We start from the raw sequence: 22030 nt of genomic DNA on the forward strand, positions 1-22030 counted from the left end.
TTTCACCTCTTCAGGTCACTGCAGCAACGTGAGCCTGTGTGGCTCATAGTCCCCCTTTCAGTATCCATTTTCAAAGACACATAAAGCGCACAGACAAACCAAGAGTCAAAAGAGGACTCCTGAGGCTAAGATCTGTTTTTCCCCAAAACTCTTCCATATGTTAATATAACTCCCTTTTACCAGGTTTCATGCATGAGACAAGGGACTCTAAAATATCCCTTATCTCAGGGAAAGCACAATAGTCAGGATTTTTCCCCTTTCAACTCTCAGCTACTCCTCTTCATAAGAGCATAGGCTAGAAAGATGATAAGGAGAGTATTCCAGCAGATCTGCCCCTCTCTCTTTCTCTATTATTAAGAAAGCAAAATAAATAAATAAATAAATAATAAAAAACCCATTACCACTAAAATGGAGGCAGGCTTTTGTGAGATAAGCCACTCCTCCACATCATGTATTCCACCAAAGGGATTCATATTGGGCTCAGTATCTTCTAATGGTTTCATCAGATAATGTTAAATTGCATTTAGATAGGAAAAAAAAAAAAAAAAAGAATTTTCCTTGCACCGTACTAAATAATTTGCCTTTACATAGACTGCATAAACTGCATTCTGAAGGGGAGCAAACAATTATTGTTCCGTTTATATAAGTGACAGCATATGGTTTCTCACATATTGACAGTCGGTGTCCCATACCGTTTGTATTTGGCTGTGTAGTTCACTCCTAATGTTTGATCATTTTCTTATACTAGGGAAACAGCTATTTTGGGGTAAAAATGCAGAAGGGTTGCATTGCGTAGCATGGAGCTCAGAAGGCCTTCCTGGCCTTGCAGCAGCAAGGTGGCTCTTACTGTCAGTGCTGGAACTGCCCTCATTCAGAAACGACCCCTGCAATAGGCAGGACAGTTAATGGGGTAAGATCACCTGTGGGTGACCCACTTATGTGGGTGTTGGTCAGGTGCTCCCAGAGACACTGCCAAAATCACTTTTCATGTAGCCTAAAGACAGCTCTGATGCACACCTAACCCCTGTTCCTGTTGGGTGGCCAGGGACAGCCACTGCCGGGGACAGCTTGTGCCCCCTCTGTACAGATGGAAAGCATTTCAGTACCCCATCTCTTCCAGCCCCTGGCTGCCAGAGCAGCTTTCTCCATCCCTGGAGCAGCCAGGCTGAAACCACGTCTGTCTGGTGCTCCTTCAGACAGCATCTGTGGAGCAGCTGGGGTTCAGTCCCAGCAGAGTTCAGGCTCTTTTACATCCCAACAGGCTGTCGTAGGCTGTTCTCACTCTCAGGAGCTAGCCACATTTTTTTTTCCCCCTGACTTCAGTTCAGATCACAAGGCTTCTCCATCCTTCAGTCTGTGTGCAAATCTCCTCCCTCTTCTTCGGAAACTCTCCGGGCAGAAGGTGCCACGGACTGCTTTCACCACTGCCAGCTATTGTTCTCCAGGGAAAAGATACTTCACCACAGGATTTTGCTGCTGCAAGGCAATCACCACGCAAGCCTTGCTCATTGCCCTCCTGTCTACATGCGATACCAAGGAGACCACAAAACAAATTGTATCACATAAAGAACAGACACAAAAGGCATGAAAATGCTACAGCTGGGTCTGCTAACCACTGTTACAGCACACATGGCTGGGTTTTACCACACTGTGCAACAAGTTTCCAGTACTGCTAAAGCTTCCTATTTCTAAGGAGCCACAGGTTTCAGTTTTGCAGTGGAAAGCTCACCTTTTTACTTTGTACCCAAAGGTAAATTACTGCATTTTGGAATGACTCACATCATGTTCGACCTTGAGCAACAACCTGAGCTTTACTGCAGGTTATTTGTTCACATACTAGCTCTTGTTCAAAGGTTTAGCATGTTCCCAGCATCTCCCTAGCTTTAATAGGCAAAACAAACAAACAAACAAACAAACAAAAAACCTTACCCTTGAAGTAGTCTTTCAAATACAGCCTTGCACAACCTAAGAGTTGGCACTTGAGATTGCCACAAGCTATGTTTTGCCATGAAATTAAGCTTTTCCCAGGCCTCTGGTTCCTCTTCTGCTTGCAGCTGGACAGCAAAAAGCCAACTCTGTTACACAAGAAATAACAAACCTTCCCTTCAGGATAAAGAATCAGAATCCTTCAGAAACGACTTTTTTGTTTGTTTGTTTTGTTTTTAATTTATGATTGAGACCTACAGATTTGTTAAAAATTGTGTTACACCCTCATGATGTGCTTCCAAGAGTCCATCCCAAACCTTTTTGTTTTGTTTTACTGTTAGAAAATGATGAAGTGGCAATTAAGTGGCATATATGTAATCTCTTGCTGCTGGCTCAAGAAAAAAGCAATCCTCATTTCTATCCAGAAAAAAACATGAACCCCCCCCCCCCTTGTTACTACTCCTAAAAAGTCCCTGCAAAATTCTGAGCAACAGGAATTAGGTACACTTGCATACTCTGTGGTAGTTTATAGCACAGCAGCTGAAATTTAGTAACATTTGTTGTTCCACTTTTAATGATTTGCTGTTAGCAAGAAATTTTCTGTGAGCTGTAACACATTCCTACTTCAGATCCACAAGAAACATAACAGCTACTTTCCTCTTAGGACTTTAAATCTCACTTTCTGCCTAAAGGCAAGAAAACTTTTTTGCCACTAAACAATTATCCACAACTCATTTGAGTTCAACAATGAATTTATAGGAAAATTCTATAAACTACATGAGTAAGAAATGTATTTCCCTTTTTTACAAAGCTATTACTAATAGCTATGCAAAAATCTCGATTATTAGATTTGTCATTGTCCCAATGACTGAGAGAACTCCCAACATCCAACTTGCAAAGCAGCCTTCTGCATCACTGAGCAGGTTTCCTTTTACAGTGACTCTCTGCTTGGAGCTGATGACATGGTTCTTGTTTATTTGGGTTTCCCAATATATTTGGGCTGTTTAATAAATATTCCTGGGCCAGTATCCATGCTCCCATGGGTATTACAAACCCTGTTACACATCAAGTAACCTAACTTCCATTACTGTTTAAAAGCTGAGACCTTAAAACCACCAGCACACTGCAGGTACTTCCAAGCTTTGCCTCTGCCTCCAGCTGTCCCCAGCCACCTTACAGAGAGCTCCTCGGCAGACACAGGTGACACGATTCCCCCTGCAAAGCTGCAGGGGACAGGACACAGGGAAGCAGTGCCAGCCACAGGCACCTGTCCTCACTGCCCAGCGACGGCATCAGCTTTGGCCAGGAGCTCAGAGAGATGGCAGTCTAGACTGGCTGGGAACTGATCTTCATACCTACTCTGCTTTATGACTTTTCCTGCAATAGCAATTTTTTTTCTCATCACCAATATGTAGATGAACAGCTTTTCTCAAGGTTTTGTCACTGTTATCACTGTTGCTTTCTTTGCTTTGAAAAGCTTTCGTCTGATCCCTCACAATTGGTCTGAATAAAACCTGTATCATCTTAATAATTGCCAGCACAGGAAGCAAATGACAGAGTTGATAGCAAGCCGCTCCCAACTTCCTCTCTGCAGCTGCCTTAACAAGAAAAGAAAGAGAGAAAGAGAGAAATGTGGTGCACAGCTGCCAGGCAGATGCCCACTCTGTGCCAAGCTCCTCACTCCCCAGGTACCACGCAGCCTAGAAATTTGGATTGACATGCTCACACCCAGCTGAGTTTCTAGCACTTGGCATCTTGTCAATGCAAATGCAACCTTCAAGTCTTTCTTTACTATACTGATACCTCAGAAATACCATTTTCTAGAACTCTTGTGCCCATTCCAGTGGAATCTTTTATTTCCCTCCCATTTTTGCTCTTATTAAACGTGCTGTGCCTAAGAGGGTGGCTTTTACCCCCATAGAAAATTCCTGACCCATAATATGTTTGCAGCAGATAAACCTTGTAACACCAGTGACCACCCTGTTTTCATCCAAGACTGCCATTGCAATGGATGTGGAACTGAAACACCTGAGCCTCCTGAGACATTGCACACTGCTTTAGCAAGAACAATCCAACATTCCCACTCCAGGTTTCTATAATATCAATGCAGAAAAAGCCTCATAAAAATTAAACACTTACCTATGTTCTCTGATCCCACACACAAGCAGGCAATTTTTTTTTCTGGAAGTGATTTGCCAACCCTCTTAGTCTTTTCTTTCCAGAACGCCCATGGTTTGCAGGGAATCTGCTCCTGAAAGCTGCTGGTCACCTCTGCCATCTTTCCAACCAACCAGAAAGCCTGGTTTCCCAGTCTTGTAAGACTTTTTCGGGTTGTTGCCTCAACAAAGCCTCTATTATCCCTCAGTCACTTGAGGAAAATTTCTAAGAACTGCTCCAATTCCTTTGCACAGCCTACAGCTCTTGAGCTAGGTTAGTCATCTCTATACTCATGAAGCCTTCCATTATTTGTTCTCAGTTGTACACGTCGTTTCTGCTAAAAAGAGAAAATGACAATGAAGCTACACATTTATTTCAGGCACTTCCACTTGAAGCTTAAATACAGTAGCAATGTCTTTCCTTATATTCCCAAACCTCTTTCCAGGGAGCAATCAATCCAAAAATTCTCTGAGAGCCACATCACCAGCGCTTTTATTGCCGTCTGTTCCTTTCTAACACCTCCACTTCTACCAAACAAAAATCAGCCTCTGGCACAGCTCTATCCATACAGCTCAGCTTCTGTTCAGCATCTCACAAGGACAGTGTTCTCACAACTAACTCAGTTTACTTTAAAAAAGAACTGCTTTTTATATTATTGTGACTGAAAGGTACACATAGCACAGACTCCCATAAAAATGTATCCTCCTCCTCCTCCCATTTAGTGATCAAGCAGAGACCAACAAAATTATTTTGAGTTTTGTTTTGTGTTTTTTTTTTTGTTTTGTTTTTTAAGTGCATCCCAAGGATATTAAACGTACAATGATTTTAGCACCTTCAGACTTAACATCACGGCCCTGACTTTGCACTGCAGCATTGTGACTAGCGTGGGTGTAGGCCATGAGCTGCCACAACACTAGCACAAGAGGAGTACCACACTGCTCTCCTGATGTAAAGCTCAGCAGTCAACCAGCCTATGTTTTTTGCATAACTAAAATTAGTTCCCTCAATTTTCCACACAAAGTTCAAGAGATCTCTGATAGCAGCATTAGTAGAGGACGCAGATGTTGCCAGGAGTGGCCCCATAAAGGCCTAGAGGGCATCCCACCCCCAGGCAGCAGTTACCCAGGTCTACAACAACACAGTGAGTCAGGCTGCAAAATTCCACTCAAGAAAATTGTGATCATTTCACTATTTCCCTTATAAATCAGTCCTCTTTTCTTATCCTCAGAAACAAAGAAGTTGATGATAAGAAGCCACCGTTCTCATGCAGAGATCTCTTGTCTCTGGTTTCATCCTAAAATGGCTCTTTGCATTCAAGTTGTGATAAATAATGTGTATATATAATGAATAATATATATATAATGGGAAATACTGATAAAACGCTTACCTCAACTCCATGATCAGCCATTTTCTAATGCAGGATAGAAACTGATTACTTGCATTCAATGGCTTAAGGAACGCAAAGAAAATCAAAAGTGTAATGGCTGTTACCTTACTAGGACAAAATTAAAGCACCTGAATACATAATTGATTGAAAATATTAAGGTATTCATTTTTAGAGTAAAAAAAAAATCCTTAAATTAATGTGAAAAATCTGTCTTTTAGGCAATATTTTCTGTCACTCTGAAGAGTTCTCTTTGCTGCAGGTTAACATTGTGGGGCTAGAAAATGTGAACTAATCTTGATATAAAAGCCAATATGTGAAAATAGCTTGGAACAATAACTGCAAAATGCTATTAGCATATTTACATTTTGAGCTGCCTTTATGTCTATAATTAAGGATATAAAGAACTATAATTCTTGCATAAGATAACATAACATTAAGTATATCTACAAAATATAAAAACAGAACAGAGTACAGGCAGCATTGTATGTGTTATGGACAAAGAAACAGGACAATAATGCTTAATAATACTATAAGATATATGGAAGTTGATCCCAACAATTGCACTATTTCATAATATAAGCCATTTCAGTTTCAAACTATGGCAGAAATACAGTATGTGCAACGTTTCATCATCTCACTTCAACGAACTATAACATTATTATGTTTCTATTTTCACAGACATGCTGAACAAATCAAGGGACACTAAGTTTTAAATCATCCATATGCAGGTTTTATTAAACTATTTCTAAAAGAAACAATGCAAACAAAGAAATTTCATTGTGAAAAATATTTTATTTGATGCTTATTACGGCTCTTCTGTGCATAATTTATTCTAATTGTGGTGGGTTTTGTGGGTCATTCACAGAAAGAAGAGACAATCAGTCTTACTATTGTAAAATGAGATAAAGCTGCAGAAACAGAAAAACTAGCCTTATTTACAAAATAATTAAACTTACTTCTGACTAGTTTTTTTAATCAATTATTTCAAAGATTTTCACCTAAGAGTTTCAACAATGTCCCATCTTCCCCATAACAATAAAAAAACAAATGGGGAGCAGGGCAGGGAGAGGGAATCGTAACCTTAAATGAGACTAAATAGGTTAAGAAAATTAAAAAAAAAAAAAAAAAAGCTGTCAAATTCCCTATACTGATGATGCCCCCCATTAAAAGTGTTTGTGTTTCCCCCATCTGGAACTTTGCATGACTTCCACTGAAGTCACGCAGTTCTCCTGAACGGTAGGCTACTGCACAGCACATGCTGCTCATGCGGGTTTCTTTTCAAGATAATAAAAACCTTTAACTATAAATAGCATGTATTAATACTATAAATAATGATTAATATCAATGATTAATACAGAAATTAATACAGAGTTTTATTCCTCCTCCTCCCTCTACAAAGACATAAAGGTTTTTATCTCCAGATCTCAGTCACAAGGGAGAAATGGCTGTCAGTAATGACTCTTACAAAAAAAAACAGGCTAGAAAGCCTGTGGAAAGACTGACTTCAGGTAGAACTGAGTAATTTAAGCTGCTAGCACTCAGATGTCCTTGTTTCCACAGACATCACTACTCTGCCACATTACTAGCTTATATACATGTATGTACTACATGTAACCTGATATATTACATGCAATAGTAAAAGTCACCTGGGTTTCATGCTGCCCTTTTGGTTTCTTAGTTTACAAGCGCTGCACAAATGTAGTTATCTTCAAGTAGTTAGTCCTACTGCAATAGCTTTCACTGGGGCCTGATTTTCAAAGTGAAGTATGGTTACGTGGCTGTGCTGCCCATAAGGAAGCAGGAATATTTATACTACATTTTTTTTAAGTTTTCAATTCAACTCATGCCAACTAAAATGAAGTTAACAACCCAAATGAAACGAAGTTCCAACAGCTTTGATGGAAACAGGGAGCAGGCAAACAAAAAGCAACTGATACTTCAATCATTTATGCAGAGATCGCTACCAACATCAGACACTGGGAAACCCACCTGGGAAAGCACCATCCTGACAGACTTGCCAATGAGAAAGGCTTCACGAGTGCTATTGTTTAGACACAAGCAAGTCCACAGGAGACAAGGCTTCACTAAAAATGTTGTTCAAGGAATTGTTTATAATATAATATCCACAAGAAGGCTAGCTTCTTATTTGTTAAACCATTTTTTGTTTGTTTGTGGTTTTCTTTTTCCTTGTCTGACTCCAATAGCTGTATACACTCCACTTACTTTTCAGACACTGATACATGCCCTCCTAACAATTCTCAGGAGCTTCGACTTCGTTTCCCTGCATTTTGTACTTCTGTGTCTGCTTCACTTCCTTTGGAGGGAGGAACATGCACTACCGTATGCATTTCGATGACTTTTGTGCCCCAGGGGCTCACAGGCTTGCCCATCTCTTTTAACAGTAAATGCAAACAAACCATCTGTTAACAGACAGCTGCAACATCCTTCCAAAAGAACAACCTTCAAAAATATTGTTTACTTGTCTGAACACAAGATATCTCCTACCCTTCAAAATAAGTGACTGATTGACGGGTAGGCAAAAGCATTTGCTTTGACAGAATCAGACTGACATCAGTTTTCATGTTCTCCTTTGCTGTCTGAACAGTATCACACTGATCAGATTTGTAATTCTTCTGAAGCACATCAAACCAAGCATAAAAACTGCATGCCTCTCCCGCACTGGACTTGTTGGTTTGTCCAAAGAAAGTTAGTGAGTAACAAAGTCAACTGTGATAATGAAACTATGATTCCATTGTGTGTATTGCTTTTTATGGCTCCTGAAATAGAGAAATCATCTGGCTCCTTAGAACAACTCCATTTGGCAAGATGAGGTGCATGGATCAGAAGAGAGCTACAACTTACCCATTTTACACTTGTATTTTTGTTTTGTTTCAAATTGGCTGTTGCAGAACGCTAGCTCTGTCCAAACAGTTAACCAAGAAGGTATCAGGTAACAACATTCAAGAAAATATATGAGCTTATAACCAAGTGTGACTGGCAGCCACTTACCCTGCAAACAGCTTTTCTAAGGCAGCTAATTATAGGAGCATTCACAATAATGAGGAAAAAGTTGGAGAGTGAGCCTAAACTTGCAAGAAAGACGGCTGAAACGTATCCGTAGGTTTGTGCCCAGTGCACCCAGCCAATAAGCACACAGAGTCAGACTCCACACAAAGGTCTTTAATTAAATAATTAATTATCTAACTCTGCAGACCTTGGGACTACACAACAACTGCATGCCTCAGTCACTTTTGCAAAGACAACTTGAGATCACATGACTAGGTTCACTATTCCATCCAATTCCCAAAATTAACAGAAAAAAATATTCAACTGATTTAAATGCAAGTTGGATAAAGCCCCAGCTAGACTTATACAGCCAAGATGTTGATACAGGTTGTGCCAAAGTACCTTGCAGTTCTCTTTCCAGAACACCAGAGGATTTTAAAGATCTGGCTGAGGACATATAATCCAGCTGGCAAAAGCTTAAAACATATAGATATGCAGAGAGGTACCAACTACTTTTTCTTCTTATGTATATGCTTAAGCCTTTTGTTGTTTTGATCCTTGCCAGATGTATCACATAGTGTAAGGAGAGAGCCTCTGCATCTTACCATGGCCTTCTACTCCACTAGTACACAATTTTTCGACACAGATCTTTTAACTCAGAGTAACAGAATTCCGGGAACTGTAATTTAAAATCTTTGTTATTTTAATATTTTAAAGATACTTGTGTTTTATTCAGCTTTATAAATGTAAAAACTCATTTCCACATACTCTTAAAATGATACAAGTTGTGCTTCCTTTCTCTCAGGGAACTATCTCAAAATAATACAGAACAGATTTGCAAAACCTCTTTAACCCACGCTGTTTTCTGCTGTGCCTGAAATGTTGTATGTACTACACATGAAAGGCTCATTAAGAAGAGATTTTGCTACTGTCTCATTAAATAAGCCTCAGTGCATAAACATGCAACATACATGTTTGACACACTCCATATTGGGAAAATTACCCAGCTCTAAAAACTTAAATTTTGAAACAGTCTAGCCACACCCCTTTATGTATGTGATATCTCAAAGAATAAAAACAAACAAAAAATCGTATTTGTTTTCTTTAGTTGGTTTGCTAGTATACACAAAGAAAGAGGCATGATCTCTTGGTCTGAGTATGAAACTGGAAGTAAAAACATCTTACATTATGTACATAACACACCACGCTTTGGGAACTAACCAAATAGGACTGGTCTTCCCCTAGTACAATGGAGAGAACATAATTTACACTGAATTGATCGGATCTGTTCTGTAAACACAGAACATGTGAGGCATTTGGCTGCTGGGAGTGAGTTTTTGAAAGCAGTAAAACACATGTATAGCTATATGCTAAAACCAATTAAATGCCATTGCTAGTTATTGAAAAACTCATGACTTCAAACTTTTTACTCCTGGACAATCTATTTAGCCTTGCTAGAGGATGACATAAGGTAAAACAGAAACCAGAGGACACTAATAATTATAACAAATCAGCAGTCAACTCTCCGTAAGCAAACAGAACTTGCACAAAATGTTTTGTAAAAATGCTGTATGTAATTTTTAACACTGCATTGAAGTAAAATATAGACTAGTGACAAAAAAATTTATAAGCTGGCCGAGGCTACTGACCTCAAAAAAAAATGCTACAGGTGGGTAAGTTTCAACAGGGACTTATATCCTACCAGCTTTTAAATGACAGAAGACTTAACGTAAGTCTTGAGATAGAAGGCTGAACTCTCTATATATACTGCTCTAACAGTTTAATTGAGTCAAGATATCTAAATAAGCAGTCAGTAAAACCAAAGTGCAAAAAGAAATCTGTAAACTATGAAAGAAAATACAATTGGCTTTACCTCAGATGATATACATAATTTTAATCAATTTAAGTTCTCCACTTGAGTTTCTTTATACATTTTAGAGTAACATTCAGAAAGACACTTCCAGTTTTTGTTTAGATCCCAAAATCACACGAACTTTTTCTTGAAATCAACACTCCAATATTTATAGATTCAAGTACATAGAGAAGGAAAAGTTCGCAGATGAACATCTGATGGTTATTAAGTATATGCTGTCCTCTTGTCTTCAAATCTGTTTTGCTATGCTTTTAAAAAAAATATAAGCTTTCATAGTGAAATTAGTCATACTTTCTAGCAGGCCATTATGAAAGACCACTATCACAAAAGAAAAAAAAAAAAAAAAACACTGAAAACAGGGACTGAAAAACAGTTTAATTGAAAGACTTATTTTAACATGACTTCCTCCTTGTCTTTCATGTTTGCCATGCAAATATCACAATTAACTCCACATTCCTTTGAAAAAGTTATAATGCATAGAAGTCAAAAGATCATCAATTCATAATGTATGAGTTGCTTTCTCCTTACTGCAAAAGGATACATACTTCAGACTTTCTTTTTTTTCTCCAGAAAATCTTGTTTGTCGAAATAGTCTTTGCATCTTACAGCAGCATCTGCAATCGACTGCTGCTTTGGTCAGAGTCCAGTGTTTTATTTTTACTTTAAGAGAGGAGGCACAAACTCAGAGAAGAGAGTCGCAAGTCCTGCAGCTTCAAATTCCTTTTGTAGCTCATCCAGCGTTGAATATTCTTTGACTTCAAACATCTGAAACCTACATTGTACAAGAGAAATTCATGAATATGCCTTGATTTGTCAGAATGTAATTATCGATTCAGTTACTTTTCTGTCCACAACAGTATTAAATTATACCTTTTATGCTGTGGTTGTACTTTTGTCTCACACAGTACACTAATCATTTTCTCTTTGCATTTCTTTCCGCTTGAGTCCACATCTACCTTAGAAGTTTTCTGAAGAATCAAGTACTCCTAAGTGACAAAAAGAACAAAATATTAAATGTCACCTAGTACCTTTGAAGTTTAGTAAAATTCAAAAATCTATATGAAACAAAGATCTTTCTTCAGAACACAGAAATCAAATTTTGAAAGTGCCAACTCCAAAAAGTGTATGCCTGTTTCAATTCATCAGCTTGAAGCTGAGCACATTCTTAAATGACCCAGAGAACTTGAGTCTGAAAAATAAGAACATTCTACTCCAGTATCACCACAAAGGCCTGCCTGATGCAGCAAGAAAATGTAAGGACAGACAAGTTCTAATGTGCAGTAGGAACACCTGGTGGCTTAAATATCACGGAAGTAGACAGTTAGGAATGAGCTACAAATAGTCTATTAATAATTTCTCATTACAACTTTTCTGTTTTCTGGAATATTTTCTGGAGTGCTTCAGAAATAGAGGAGAATGAATCTGGGCATGTTACACTCAGGAAACACAGGGAATAGAGGAGTATAATTCCAGTGGGAAGCAAAGGAATACAAGCCACATGCTTCACTGGTTTCTTTCTCACATAACTTCTGTTTCTTATATACAGAATAAAGTTGTAGGGCCTTCCTACTCTCCTAATGATCAATCTGCTTCCAAAATTGTTAATCTTAGAAAAACACACACAAAATATTCAGACACAGGTTTCAGTACTAAATCGATAGAACTAGTCAACATTCATTGTTCCTGCACCTTAATGTTGCTCCTGTCACCCTGAAGAAGAATCAATATTATCTTGCCCATGAACATCAGTCTTCCAGTCAGCCTTAGATCTGAAGCCCATTTTTCCACAGTTTTGACGTATTTTGCCTTTGCTCTCATGTGATCTAAATGCAAAAGGAGCATCCAGACAGCGTCTTCTGTACTTTCTGCTTTTGACAAAGTAGTTTTTTCATTGTAAACTGTTGCTGGTTGCTTAATGACATATTTAAGATTCTCCTGTATCCAAAGAACCAGCTCATGCACCATGGGTTCAGAAAGATGTTTCTTTGCTTGTTCAAGTAATTTATCTTTCACATCTGTACACTGGGCCCTTGTAAGCTGGTCTGAGTTAACAGAAATTTCTGGTAGAGTTGATGGATAATTAACTGGCAAATGAAATAACAGCTTTAAAAGTATATCTGTATCCAGTAGTTCTTTCACGTTGATTTGAATTCTAAATGTGATTCCATGCGTTTCTGGAAAGTATAAAAAATAAATATTAATAGTTTGCTTAAAATTGAACTTAATAATATACGTTTTTCAACTATTTTCTTTATCAGTTCAACTCCAATGACTGCCATTCTATATTAAAAATTGTGTTTTCGGGGGGGAAGGGGGACACAACAGGGCATGGGTTGCAAACAATGCCTCAAGCTGTACTTGCAGGGAATCCTGAAATGAAACACTTCCATATCATATTAGAGGGAAAGTTATTTAACACATTCTATAAAGCATTCACACCTCTTGGCTCTTTTAAAGTCTAGACAAGCCAGTAATAAAGAATCGTCCTAGAAACACTTAAGTCAGCTTCTGCAGGTCAATAGCAGTAGCAAGGACAACTGAAAATAGAGGGACTCAGCAGTGCCCTAACTTTGCTCCCAGAAAAATCTGTAGGGCTTTTACCACCAACACCAGCACAAGGCAAACAGACTTATACTGAGTATTTTTGAAGACATGACCACTCAAAAGCAGTTCAACACTGAAAACAGACATAGAAAGAAAAAAGTCATAGATTCTTTGTCCCTTACAACTTTCAGATAAACTCTATTTATTTCTTTTCTGTCAACTTCTCTGCATCTACAACTTTTGGATTGAGAAAATTAAAACTTTGCTATTGTACATTTGATCTTAAATATGGGTCCTTAAATGACCTTAAATTATGGGTCCCTTCCAACTTGGGATATTCTATGATTCTATGAAATACTAGAAACATCCACATACACGTATACGCATATTCATATATAAAATGTGTATATATATACAGATACATACTGAAAATATGTTCTTGGTGTATTTCAGAATACAATCATTTTCAGTGTGAAAAATATACATACGGCATGTAGCATGAAGGACAAAAGACCACACTCTCCTGACAAATCACATACTCCAAGACACAATATGAAAGTTCTGTACAGTAATTCCTGCAATAAAGTCCTTCTTGACTAAAACATGTTTCACAGAAAAACAATACAAAACTTCATAACGTGAAAAGAGGGGACAAAGACCTACAACAAAGAAAAAAAAAGGGGGGGGGGGGTAATAGACAAAAGGTGAACTTCTTCAGATGTTCTTGCTTCACCCTTTTGATGCATCCCAAACACTCCACCCCATTTCTTATTTAAAAAAAAAAAAAAAAAAAAAAAAAAAAAAAAAAAGAAAAAGGCTAATGTCAGGTTGCTAATGTCAGGTTGATTCATTCTATGAGGGCAGGAGAAGCCAGATTTGAAAAGCAGATTAGAGCAGAGCTGAGTTTCCGAGGAGCTCTTTTGAAGTGACTTGCCTTCCTCTCCCCCTACCTTATCTTCCTTTGCACGACAGTCAGTTGAATTATGTTTGATTAGCATTGCTGACACTGCTAGCCAACCTCAGTACTCTCTGTGATTTTATATTTAAACCATATTAAATAAGTGAAAGAAACTAAAAGTGACTTGGACAGACAAAAGTATTTTAGATTGCTTAGCCAAGGGTCCGTCTCCAAAATTCCTTCTTGGTTCACATGAAGAACACTCTAGGTCAGAGCCATCACAAAATAAGCAAACCCATCAAAAACAAAAAGTAAACTCTAGTATTACAATAGCGAAGCCTCAAACAACTACAGACCCTCACTACGTAAGTGGAGTCAGATCTGGTGCTGAAAGTAGAAGATGCAAATCCAGCAAATTAAATGAGATTACGCCCACCCGTGCCCATACCTCCAGGCACTAAGGGTCAAAGCCTCATTCCTTGCCAGCAGAAGCTGCTCTCCAGCCTTCTAAGACCCTGCTAAAGATTCCAGGCTGCTTTTAAGGCAAGTTTATTCCAGAGAAGCACACCAGCCCTGGAAAAGATTCAAGTCTCTGGGGCACCGGCCTGGCAGCAGGCACCGCTCACAGCCCTTGCTGACAGGCAGCAGCTAGGCCGGGACCTCGAGCTTTCCCGCTCCAGCCTCCACCTTCAGCTGAAACAGCCCTGGCAAACGCTCCTTGCTGGGCACCAGCAATTATAGCTGCTCTGCCGTTATCCTAAGCACACACCCAAGAAGAGGAGCCTGCCGTGCAGCCCAGGAGCCAGGGCAGTCCCCAGGCCGAGCGCCATGCCTGACAGAGCAGAGCGCTCCGTCCGGCCGCACGCTGCTGGCTGACAGCAAGCAGTGTTTGGCTGAACACCACCGACATCCTCAGGTTCCTGCCCAAGAGACGCCTTGTTTTAAGCTGGGTTGCCAATAAATTTTGAAATGCACAGCCCATAGACGAGCTGAAGAACAATACGCTAGTGCCAGCTTAATTACAGCGACAGAAAACCAAGTTACCTTTCTGACAATCCTGCTAGGATTTTTTCACTGACTTGTCACAACAGGTCTCACCAGCTCAAATTAACTGAGGGATAGCCAGACAGGCCAACCTGCCCCTTCGGCAAGGGCCTCCTGCCGCCCTGATCGCATTTGTAAGCCTGCAACAATCTCACACCTTTCCCGGTGATGATGAACTAATCTGAAGGCAGCCATACAGCCTCACATCCCAAGGTGTATCACTCTGAGCCGTCGTGAAAATCCCAGCCACTCTCATTTACATCTGCTGCAGACTTACTTTTAAAAAGGAGAACTGGTTCAAAAAGTTCGTGGGGCTACAATGTGTAAAGTTTATTTCAGCATCGCAGCATCCATGTTCTGCGCCAGCACTGCAGACTGCTGGCAGAACAAAGAGCGAGTGCTCGCCGTCCTTCGTAGCTAGGCTCTAAAGAAATATTTCCTTTGTTTGCACATGCTACAAGGTCTGAGTTGCCTTCACAACAAAATGGTGATTATTCCTAAAATAAAGGGTTGGGTATGACCATTCTGTTGGCATTTAATGTGCTAATAAGACTAAACTCAATACATTTTAACCTATTTTCCCCCATAGCGGCACACTTATCAGTATATTTAGCTCTAGCATACTTCAGATTTTTTCTTATGTTCCATGTCAACCAGACAGATATCCCCCTCCTCTCCTGCCCAAAGGCATTTTATGCAACACATGCGGTCTATTTTTAAATTCAGAAAATGGCACCTATTAAAGTACAAGCTTAGAATATATAAATATATTTTTATAGCAAACTGGGTGAGCAAACCAGAAGAGAACGGATTAACAAATAAATTATGAATTTCTATCTGTAACACTAATCTTTCTAAATAGATACGTAAGGTAAGAAAGATACTCTGTAATTAGTTTACTTAAATTCATCAACACATTGGTTTGGATAAAAACATATTTTACATTCTGAATAGTTCACCATTAAATTCTGGGAAGCTGAAGTTTTTAGCATACCCAGAGATCTGCAAAAGCATTTTCTTACATTCCTCAAAACCATAAATCCCCAGTGGCCTCCTTTTTGATCCTGTGGATCTACATGCAAATTATTCTTTATATATTAGGGTTAGCAGAACATAACAGTCTTACTGGAAGTTACCTCTGTGCACTGTTTGTCAATGACAATTTACACAGTTTGAAGAGACAAAGCAAACAAGCTAGTGAATATAGCAAAACTTTATTTTATACTAACTTAGGGATTTTGTAGCAAATTAAAAGAGAAGTAAATTCCCAAAGTAAGAAAATTACCAACAATCAATACTGTAAATGATACTCTCAATTCCAGCAGAAAACAATGGCAATAAGCCAGATATACATGATTCTAAAACATCATGAGAATATGGCCGATATAAATACAACCTGTTCCCATGTGCACTCATAGCACATCACATCATGTCCCAGGAAGGCTTCTAAGCCTTTTATGTCCTGGTAACTTAACAAAAAAACATTTTGCTATATATGAAGCACAGAGAAAGATGTGCATATATTTTTGTAACAGCCTCAGAGAAACAGACATGCATATGCAATGCTGAGATATGATTACTTTTTTTTTTTTAATGAACATCTGTTAAGCCTGGATACTGTATTTTCAAATGATGCCTGAAAAAAACATTGCTGAACTTTATGACTTTTAAGAAAATAAAACTCAATTGAAACATTTCATCAATCATATTTTAAATACCACTTGAAAAAATATCAGAACTACCTGCCTACGCTAGAGCAAGAGGTGTGTCGCAGATCTAGACACAAAACAATTCTACTTTTAGATTACCCCAGTTAATTGTTCTCCATGCAGACACTGATGTCTTCAGCCCTCTGAGGCTGTCTACATGTTCTCTTTTCAAATAGCTACCTGTTGTTTTCTGAGAATCTATTTCTACAACTATTTTAAAAGGAAAGTTTGGGGTTTATTCAATGAATTTCTTAGTAACCATTTCAGGTGAGTCACTTAAAGAGAGCCACGTGCAATCTCACCCCAAAGCAGTTTTTACAGACGGGCCGAGGTGGCAGGGCCCTCTGGAGGTCACCTTGCCCGAGTGCCTGCTCAGGCAGGGCCAGGGGCCACAGGCAGAGCTCCAAGAGGGAAATGCCACAACCCCTGCCAGTGCTCAGCCATTCTCACAGAAGAAGAAACAAAAAGTGTGTCTTTGTCAATCTCAGTACTTTGGGGCTGAGTACATAGGCAGACAAGATGTCAAGGCAGGACATTCAATCAGGTTTTACCAGCCTTCCCCTGGTAACCTCTTTGCAGTGCACCTGGCAGGGAGCCCCTGCCGGGTTGTGGAGCTGGGCAGCATGCTACAGCAGCACCCGTGACACCAGGGAAGCTGCATATTATACAGAATCACCAAAAGTGTACGGGAGAGGTGTCACATCTCTGGTAGGAACTGAGCAAAACCTACCCGCGCTCTGGGTCTGCACAGACACGCACTGCCCGCACATCCTGCCTGGCACAGCCTGCCTGACCCCGGCAGTAGCTGTGGGAGCACATCGGACCGACTGAGCTGTCCTGCCCCTTGCTGACGGGGCACCTCGGCACTGCAGCAGCACCGACTGCCACAATTCACCTCTACAATCCGTGCTCTGCGCAATGGCCGCCAAGCCAAGGCTGGCGCAGACAACGCGGAGCCACGGACCCTGCAGCCGCTGCGCTCCCAGCGCCCCGCCCCGCCCCGCAGCCAGGAGCGGGCGGCAGCAAGCAGGGCGCCGCTCTCTCCTTCCCACCCAGGGCACACCCGCAGCGCCCCTGCACAGCCCGCACCCAGAGCGCCGGGGCGCTGCGCGGCGGGCATCGCCCCTGCAGGCACGCCGGGGGTGGGCAGGGGGTGGGCAGCGGCCCCGCAGCGCCTCCTCCCGGGGCCGGGCCGGGGGAAGCGCCCCGAGCGGGACCGCAGCCGGCGCCGCCGCCGTCACCTGAGACCGCCAGCACCTCGCAGGCGTCCGGCTCGCAGTAGATGGCGGCGAGCGCCGAGAGCTCCTCCAGCGCCTGCCCCGACATGGCCGCGCCCGCCCGCAGGGAGGCGGCCCCGCCGCCGGCAGGGGGCAGCGCCGCGGCCCGGCCTGGCCTGCGGTTGCCCCGCGGGGCGGGGGGAGCGGGGCCGGGCCGGTGCCCTCGGCTCCGGGGCGAGGCGGGGGCCGAGGGGAAGGAGGAAGGGGCGCCCGGCGGGCAGCGGCGCCACAAAATGGCCGCCCGGGGCTGCCTCGGGGGTAGCGAGGACGGGCTGCAGCTGGCGGCAAGCGCAGCCCAGCGCGGTGTGAAACGGGACCTGCGCGGAGCACGAAACGCCCCAGCGCGATTCTCAGCGGTGTTTTGTTAAAAGCACGGTGCCTAGGTGTAGAAATGGGCACGACGATTCCTGGCCCGTGCTGGATGCGTTAAATGGAGCCGTGCTGCGTGAACGCACCGTGCTTGTAACAGAGGCGATGGTCAAGTCGCAAGCCGTGCGGCAGAGCAGCGGCCCGACCCTTCTGCTGAGGCCATGCAGCAGCATGGAGCTGGCCTCCACAGCCACATTTCTTCAACGCAGCACACAGTTGTGATACAATTAACATCCTCAGAACCGTGCTGCAGCCACACGTAGCTGCGCAAACCAAACTGATGGATACTGACATGCATGTACAAATATGAGCACATCAGCTCTGTCTGTATACTAAGAATGTTAAATTTGTGCTTCTTGGAGTCAACTATGGTGGCTTTATGGTCCTTCCAGTGGTCTCTTGACTGAGGTCTTCTACAGGCAATTTTATAATGCACAGGTCTAATCACCTCAAAGAGGTATTATTCAACGTTTTCCATATTGTAAGACTCCCCAACTGGAAAAGCAACAGGAGGCTGAAAGATTAGACAGCAGTGGGCATACATCACTGAAGTTTATTTATTACAAATCACTTTTAAAATCAAGGGATGAGGAGGGGCTTATTTTTCAGGAAAGTATATCATTCTATTTTTAATGCCATATGTTCTGTTGAAATACCAAGAAATACCGGAGTGCTGAGCTGGGAACAAGTGAAATAATGCGAACAGGAATAAGACCGGAGCTGTCAGAAGTCCTGTGAGGCAGCAGTCCATGCAGCTGTCAGAAGGCTTCGTGGAAATTAGCCTTAAAAGTGCCTTATTCTATTATTGAGAACTTTCTTGCCCCTGGTCTTTCCCCCTTCTCCTCATTCACTTTGCATATTCCATTTTACATGTTTAAATAAAAAAAAAGTCAGTGTAAATGTCTTTTAAATTGACACTATCACAAGACATAGAGGTCCCTATGAATAAGTTACTGCACTCTGACATTTGGAAGTCATCAAATGAGACAGTATAATGTCAGCTTGATATTTTTCACACTATGAAAATATCAGCTTCATGTCAAAGATCTAAATTCCATCTTAATGTAATAAATTTTCTTGTATTCGCAGACTAGTGAAAATGCTAAATATTTAAATTTGAAATGAACTTCTACAGTTACAATCTGGCCTTCATATTCCATTATTATTAAATTGGAAGTCAAGATCTATTTTCTCACTTTTTTTTTTTTTTCTTCAAACATTGAAATATTGTAGTGTTTGATAGAAAAACATCAGCTATATTCATGTTTCTAAATGGCTGCTTTCCCATCAACACATGGCAAATAAAGTTCAAAAAAATCTCACTTTTTAGAGTTAACCTATATTAAAATACCTCCAGCATCCTGACATAAATACCGCTGATACCAGTATTTTCCACTTTGTCTGACAAAGCAAACAGAATGCAACCTTTCATAGATCAATAAGATTATTCTCCCCAGTGTTATTTGCAGAAGTGGTATCTTTTCCTTTCCGATTACAATAATTATGACCCCCCAATCAATCACATGTTGCATCGACAGCCAGAAGTGATTAGATATAAAAGTGTGCATTTAGACCTGTTCTCCCCTAAACTGAGTGGTGAATAACAGAGTAGACAGACATTTGAAAAAAAATATTGATTTGGACCATCCATCTATATATACTTTTGCCATCATTTCCATGCCAGCCAACCTCCTGTCCCAGCTACCACAACTATATGCGGTCCTAAAAGTATGTACTATAGAAGGCATTAAAGGACCACTAAAAAGAGTCTAAAATCACTTCAGTTGCCTATTCAAGGGTCAGAGAGCAAACAGTATTGAGGAGCCCATAACCACGGCATGAGTGTGATGGCTAAGCTGATGATACTGCTGGGAAAGGGAGAGCTGGGGGACAGCGTTTCTGCAAAGCTCATTAAAAATCCATCCATTAAGGTCAAATTTGCCTGCTTACCCCTAAGTTTTGTGCTGATTCTTTACAGAACAGCCAGTAGTTTCACCTAGAATAGATGCTGCTGCTTCCAAGACACGGATACTTTGGAAACTGATGTACCTCCAGGATTTGGTGCTGGGTCCAGGAACTTGCAAAGATTTTACCTGAATATGCTTACACAGGTGAGAACATCTAATGAATAAGCTCAGGGCTAACCTGCCTCCACAGGTACACAGATACATAGGCATTTTTCTAAATTAGAAACATAACTAATTTGGAGAGTTTCCTCTTCTATATGACAGCATTCTATAGCCCTATCAAATGAAATTTCAAGAATTCAAGAATAATACTCAAGTGACTAACATCATCTTTCGATTACTCTATGATAACGGTTTGTGGTGGTTATCAGGACAGAGTCAAATAATATATGCTTAACATATGCTATAATCCAAACCTTTTATCCAAAGGTAAGAACCTTTGGATAAAAAGAGAAATCACAAATTACCTTAATTCACCCAGCCTACTAATATATCATTTACAATTTATGCTCAGAAATTAGCAGTTTGGAAGATTCTATTTAACAGTTTGAAAGTAAGCATCGTAACAAAAAGCACTACAACAATGATACCTAAATGAAAATGTTTATTACAGAGTGTAATGAAAATACTATTTCAATTTAAACACCACTTAATACCTATCTCAGAGATATTAGGTGATGTGAACATTTTGATTAGGGAAAATCATTTAGCCGCAAAATTTAATTCTCAAACTTTTTAAGGGAACATTGAATTTCTCCTTCACAATTTCTGTATGTATTAATTCATCTCTAAGTGCAATACAAATCACATCCATCTTTCAGTGTTGCTGTAGGACAGCTGCAGCTACTGTCCTCTGCTACACCGATGTTAACAGTTCTAATGCAGACAATGCTACCTTTACCATGTTCTTAACTAAGTTAAATAGCACTAATATTTCAGATACCTAAGAAACCAAGCCATTATTTCTCTAGTAACATCAGTAAGTGTTATCTCAGTGGTGTCAGTTTTCCCAAAAGTGGCTTGTACAAAAATTGCCAATAGAAAGCAACATAAAAACTTGCAAAAATCACTCAAAATGACCTAAAAGGTGAAAGCTGAAAGAAGGCAGAAGGAGAAGCAACCCCTCTAGTTGTGATAAAACATGAAGTGATGTTGTTCCTCAGTATTCTCAATTATGATGAGTAGAAAAGTTTTTGTTTGTTTTTTGGCCCAAAGCAGTTTTGTTTTGTTTTGTTTTGTGTTTTATTGTCGTTGTTGAAATAAATTCATTTAACTTAAAATTTACTTTGCAAATAAAACTGCCAAAAAATGAATCATTTCTTCTGAAGTAAAATTCAGCATTTTCATGACATTTTGCTCTTTACTTTTTGAAAATTAGAGTTAATAAATTCTCATTGATATCTTTAAAAAGGCTTCTCCAATTTGAGAGACAAATATATATATATTGCTTTTCCATTTAATATTTTAGAAGGAAATTTTTCAAGGATTTGTGGTCTAGCAGTGTTTTTGAAGGCCCTTGCATTTATCCTCTATTAATCACACCGCTTCAAGTCAATTCCCTAAGACACTTAGTCTTCTGGCAGATAGAAACTCATTTTGAAAGTCTACTAATGATCAATTAAAGCTTTAGCTATCTCTATAGACAGAAGGTTTATGGGGTTGTGGTCTTCAGAAGCTGAAGGCAAGAGCAGCAGCATGTTAGAAAAACTGCTAAAATTTGTTGTAGTTACCACAGAATTGGCAAAATATTAGAAAACAAAAATCATGACTTAGTCCTTGACTTTCTTTTTACTAACTACACTGAAAAGAAATGTGATGGTTTCTATTTTCTAAGACAGATTATGGTCCAAGCTGCAATGTCAACAGAGGAAAC

General features: G+C 40.3%; 1 protein-coding gene across 2 annotated transcripts; it reads right to left on the reverse strand.

The window, feature by feature from the left end:
• Positions 1 to 10704: 10704 nt before the first annotated feature.
• RWDD3 (RWD domain containing 3) lies at positions 10705 to 17887 on the reverse strand. 2 transcript variants are annotated; one of them, XM_032192827.1, is made up of 4 exons: positions 17786 to 17887; positions 12039 to 12523; positions 11220 to 11335; positions 10705 to 11121 (listed from the first exon to the last, which is right to left on the reverse strand). In XM_032192827.1, exons 1-4 carry the CDS (start codon positions 17868 to 17870, stop codon positions 11007 to 11009), a joined length of 801 nt encoding a protein of 266 aa, XP_032048718.1. In that variant the 5' UTR covers positions 17871 to 17887; the 3' UTR covers positions 10705 to 11006. The 2 variants fall into 2 exon arrangements, with proteins under 2 accessions (XP_032048718.1, XP_032048719.1); XM_032192828.1 differs by lacking the exon at positions 17786 to 17887 and adding an exon at positions 17275 to 17350.
• Between the last annotated feature and the right edge of the window lie 4143 nt (positions 17888 to 22030).

This window comes from Aythya fuligula, chromosome 8 (assembly GCF_009819795.1).
Source record: "Aythya fuligula isolate bAytFul2 chromosome 8, bAytFul2.pri, whole genome shotgun sequence".
Lineage (NCBI taxonomy): Eukaryota > Metazoa > Chordata > Aves > Anseriformes > Anatidae > Aythya > Aythya fuligula.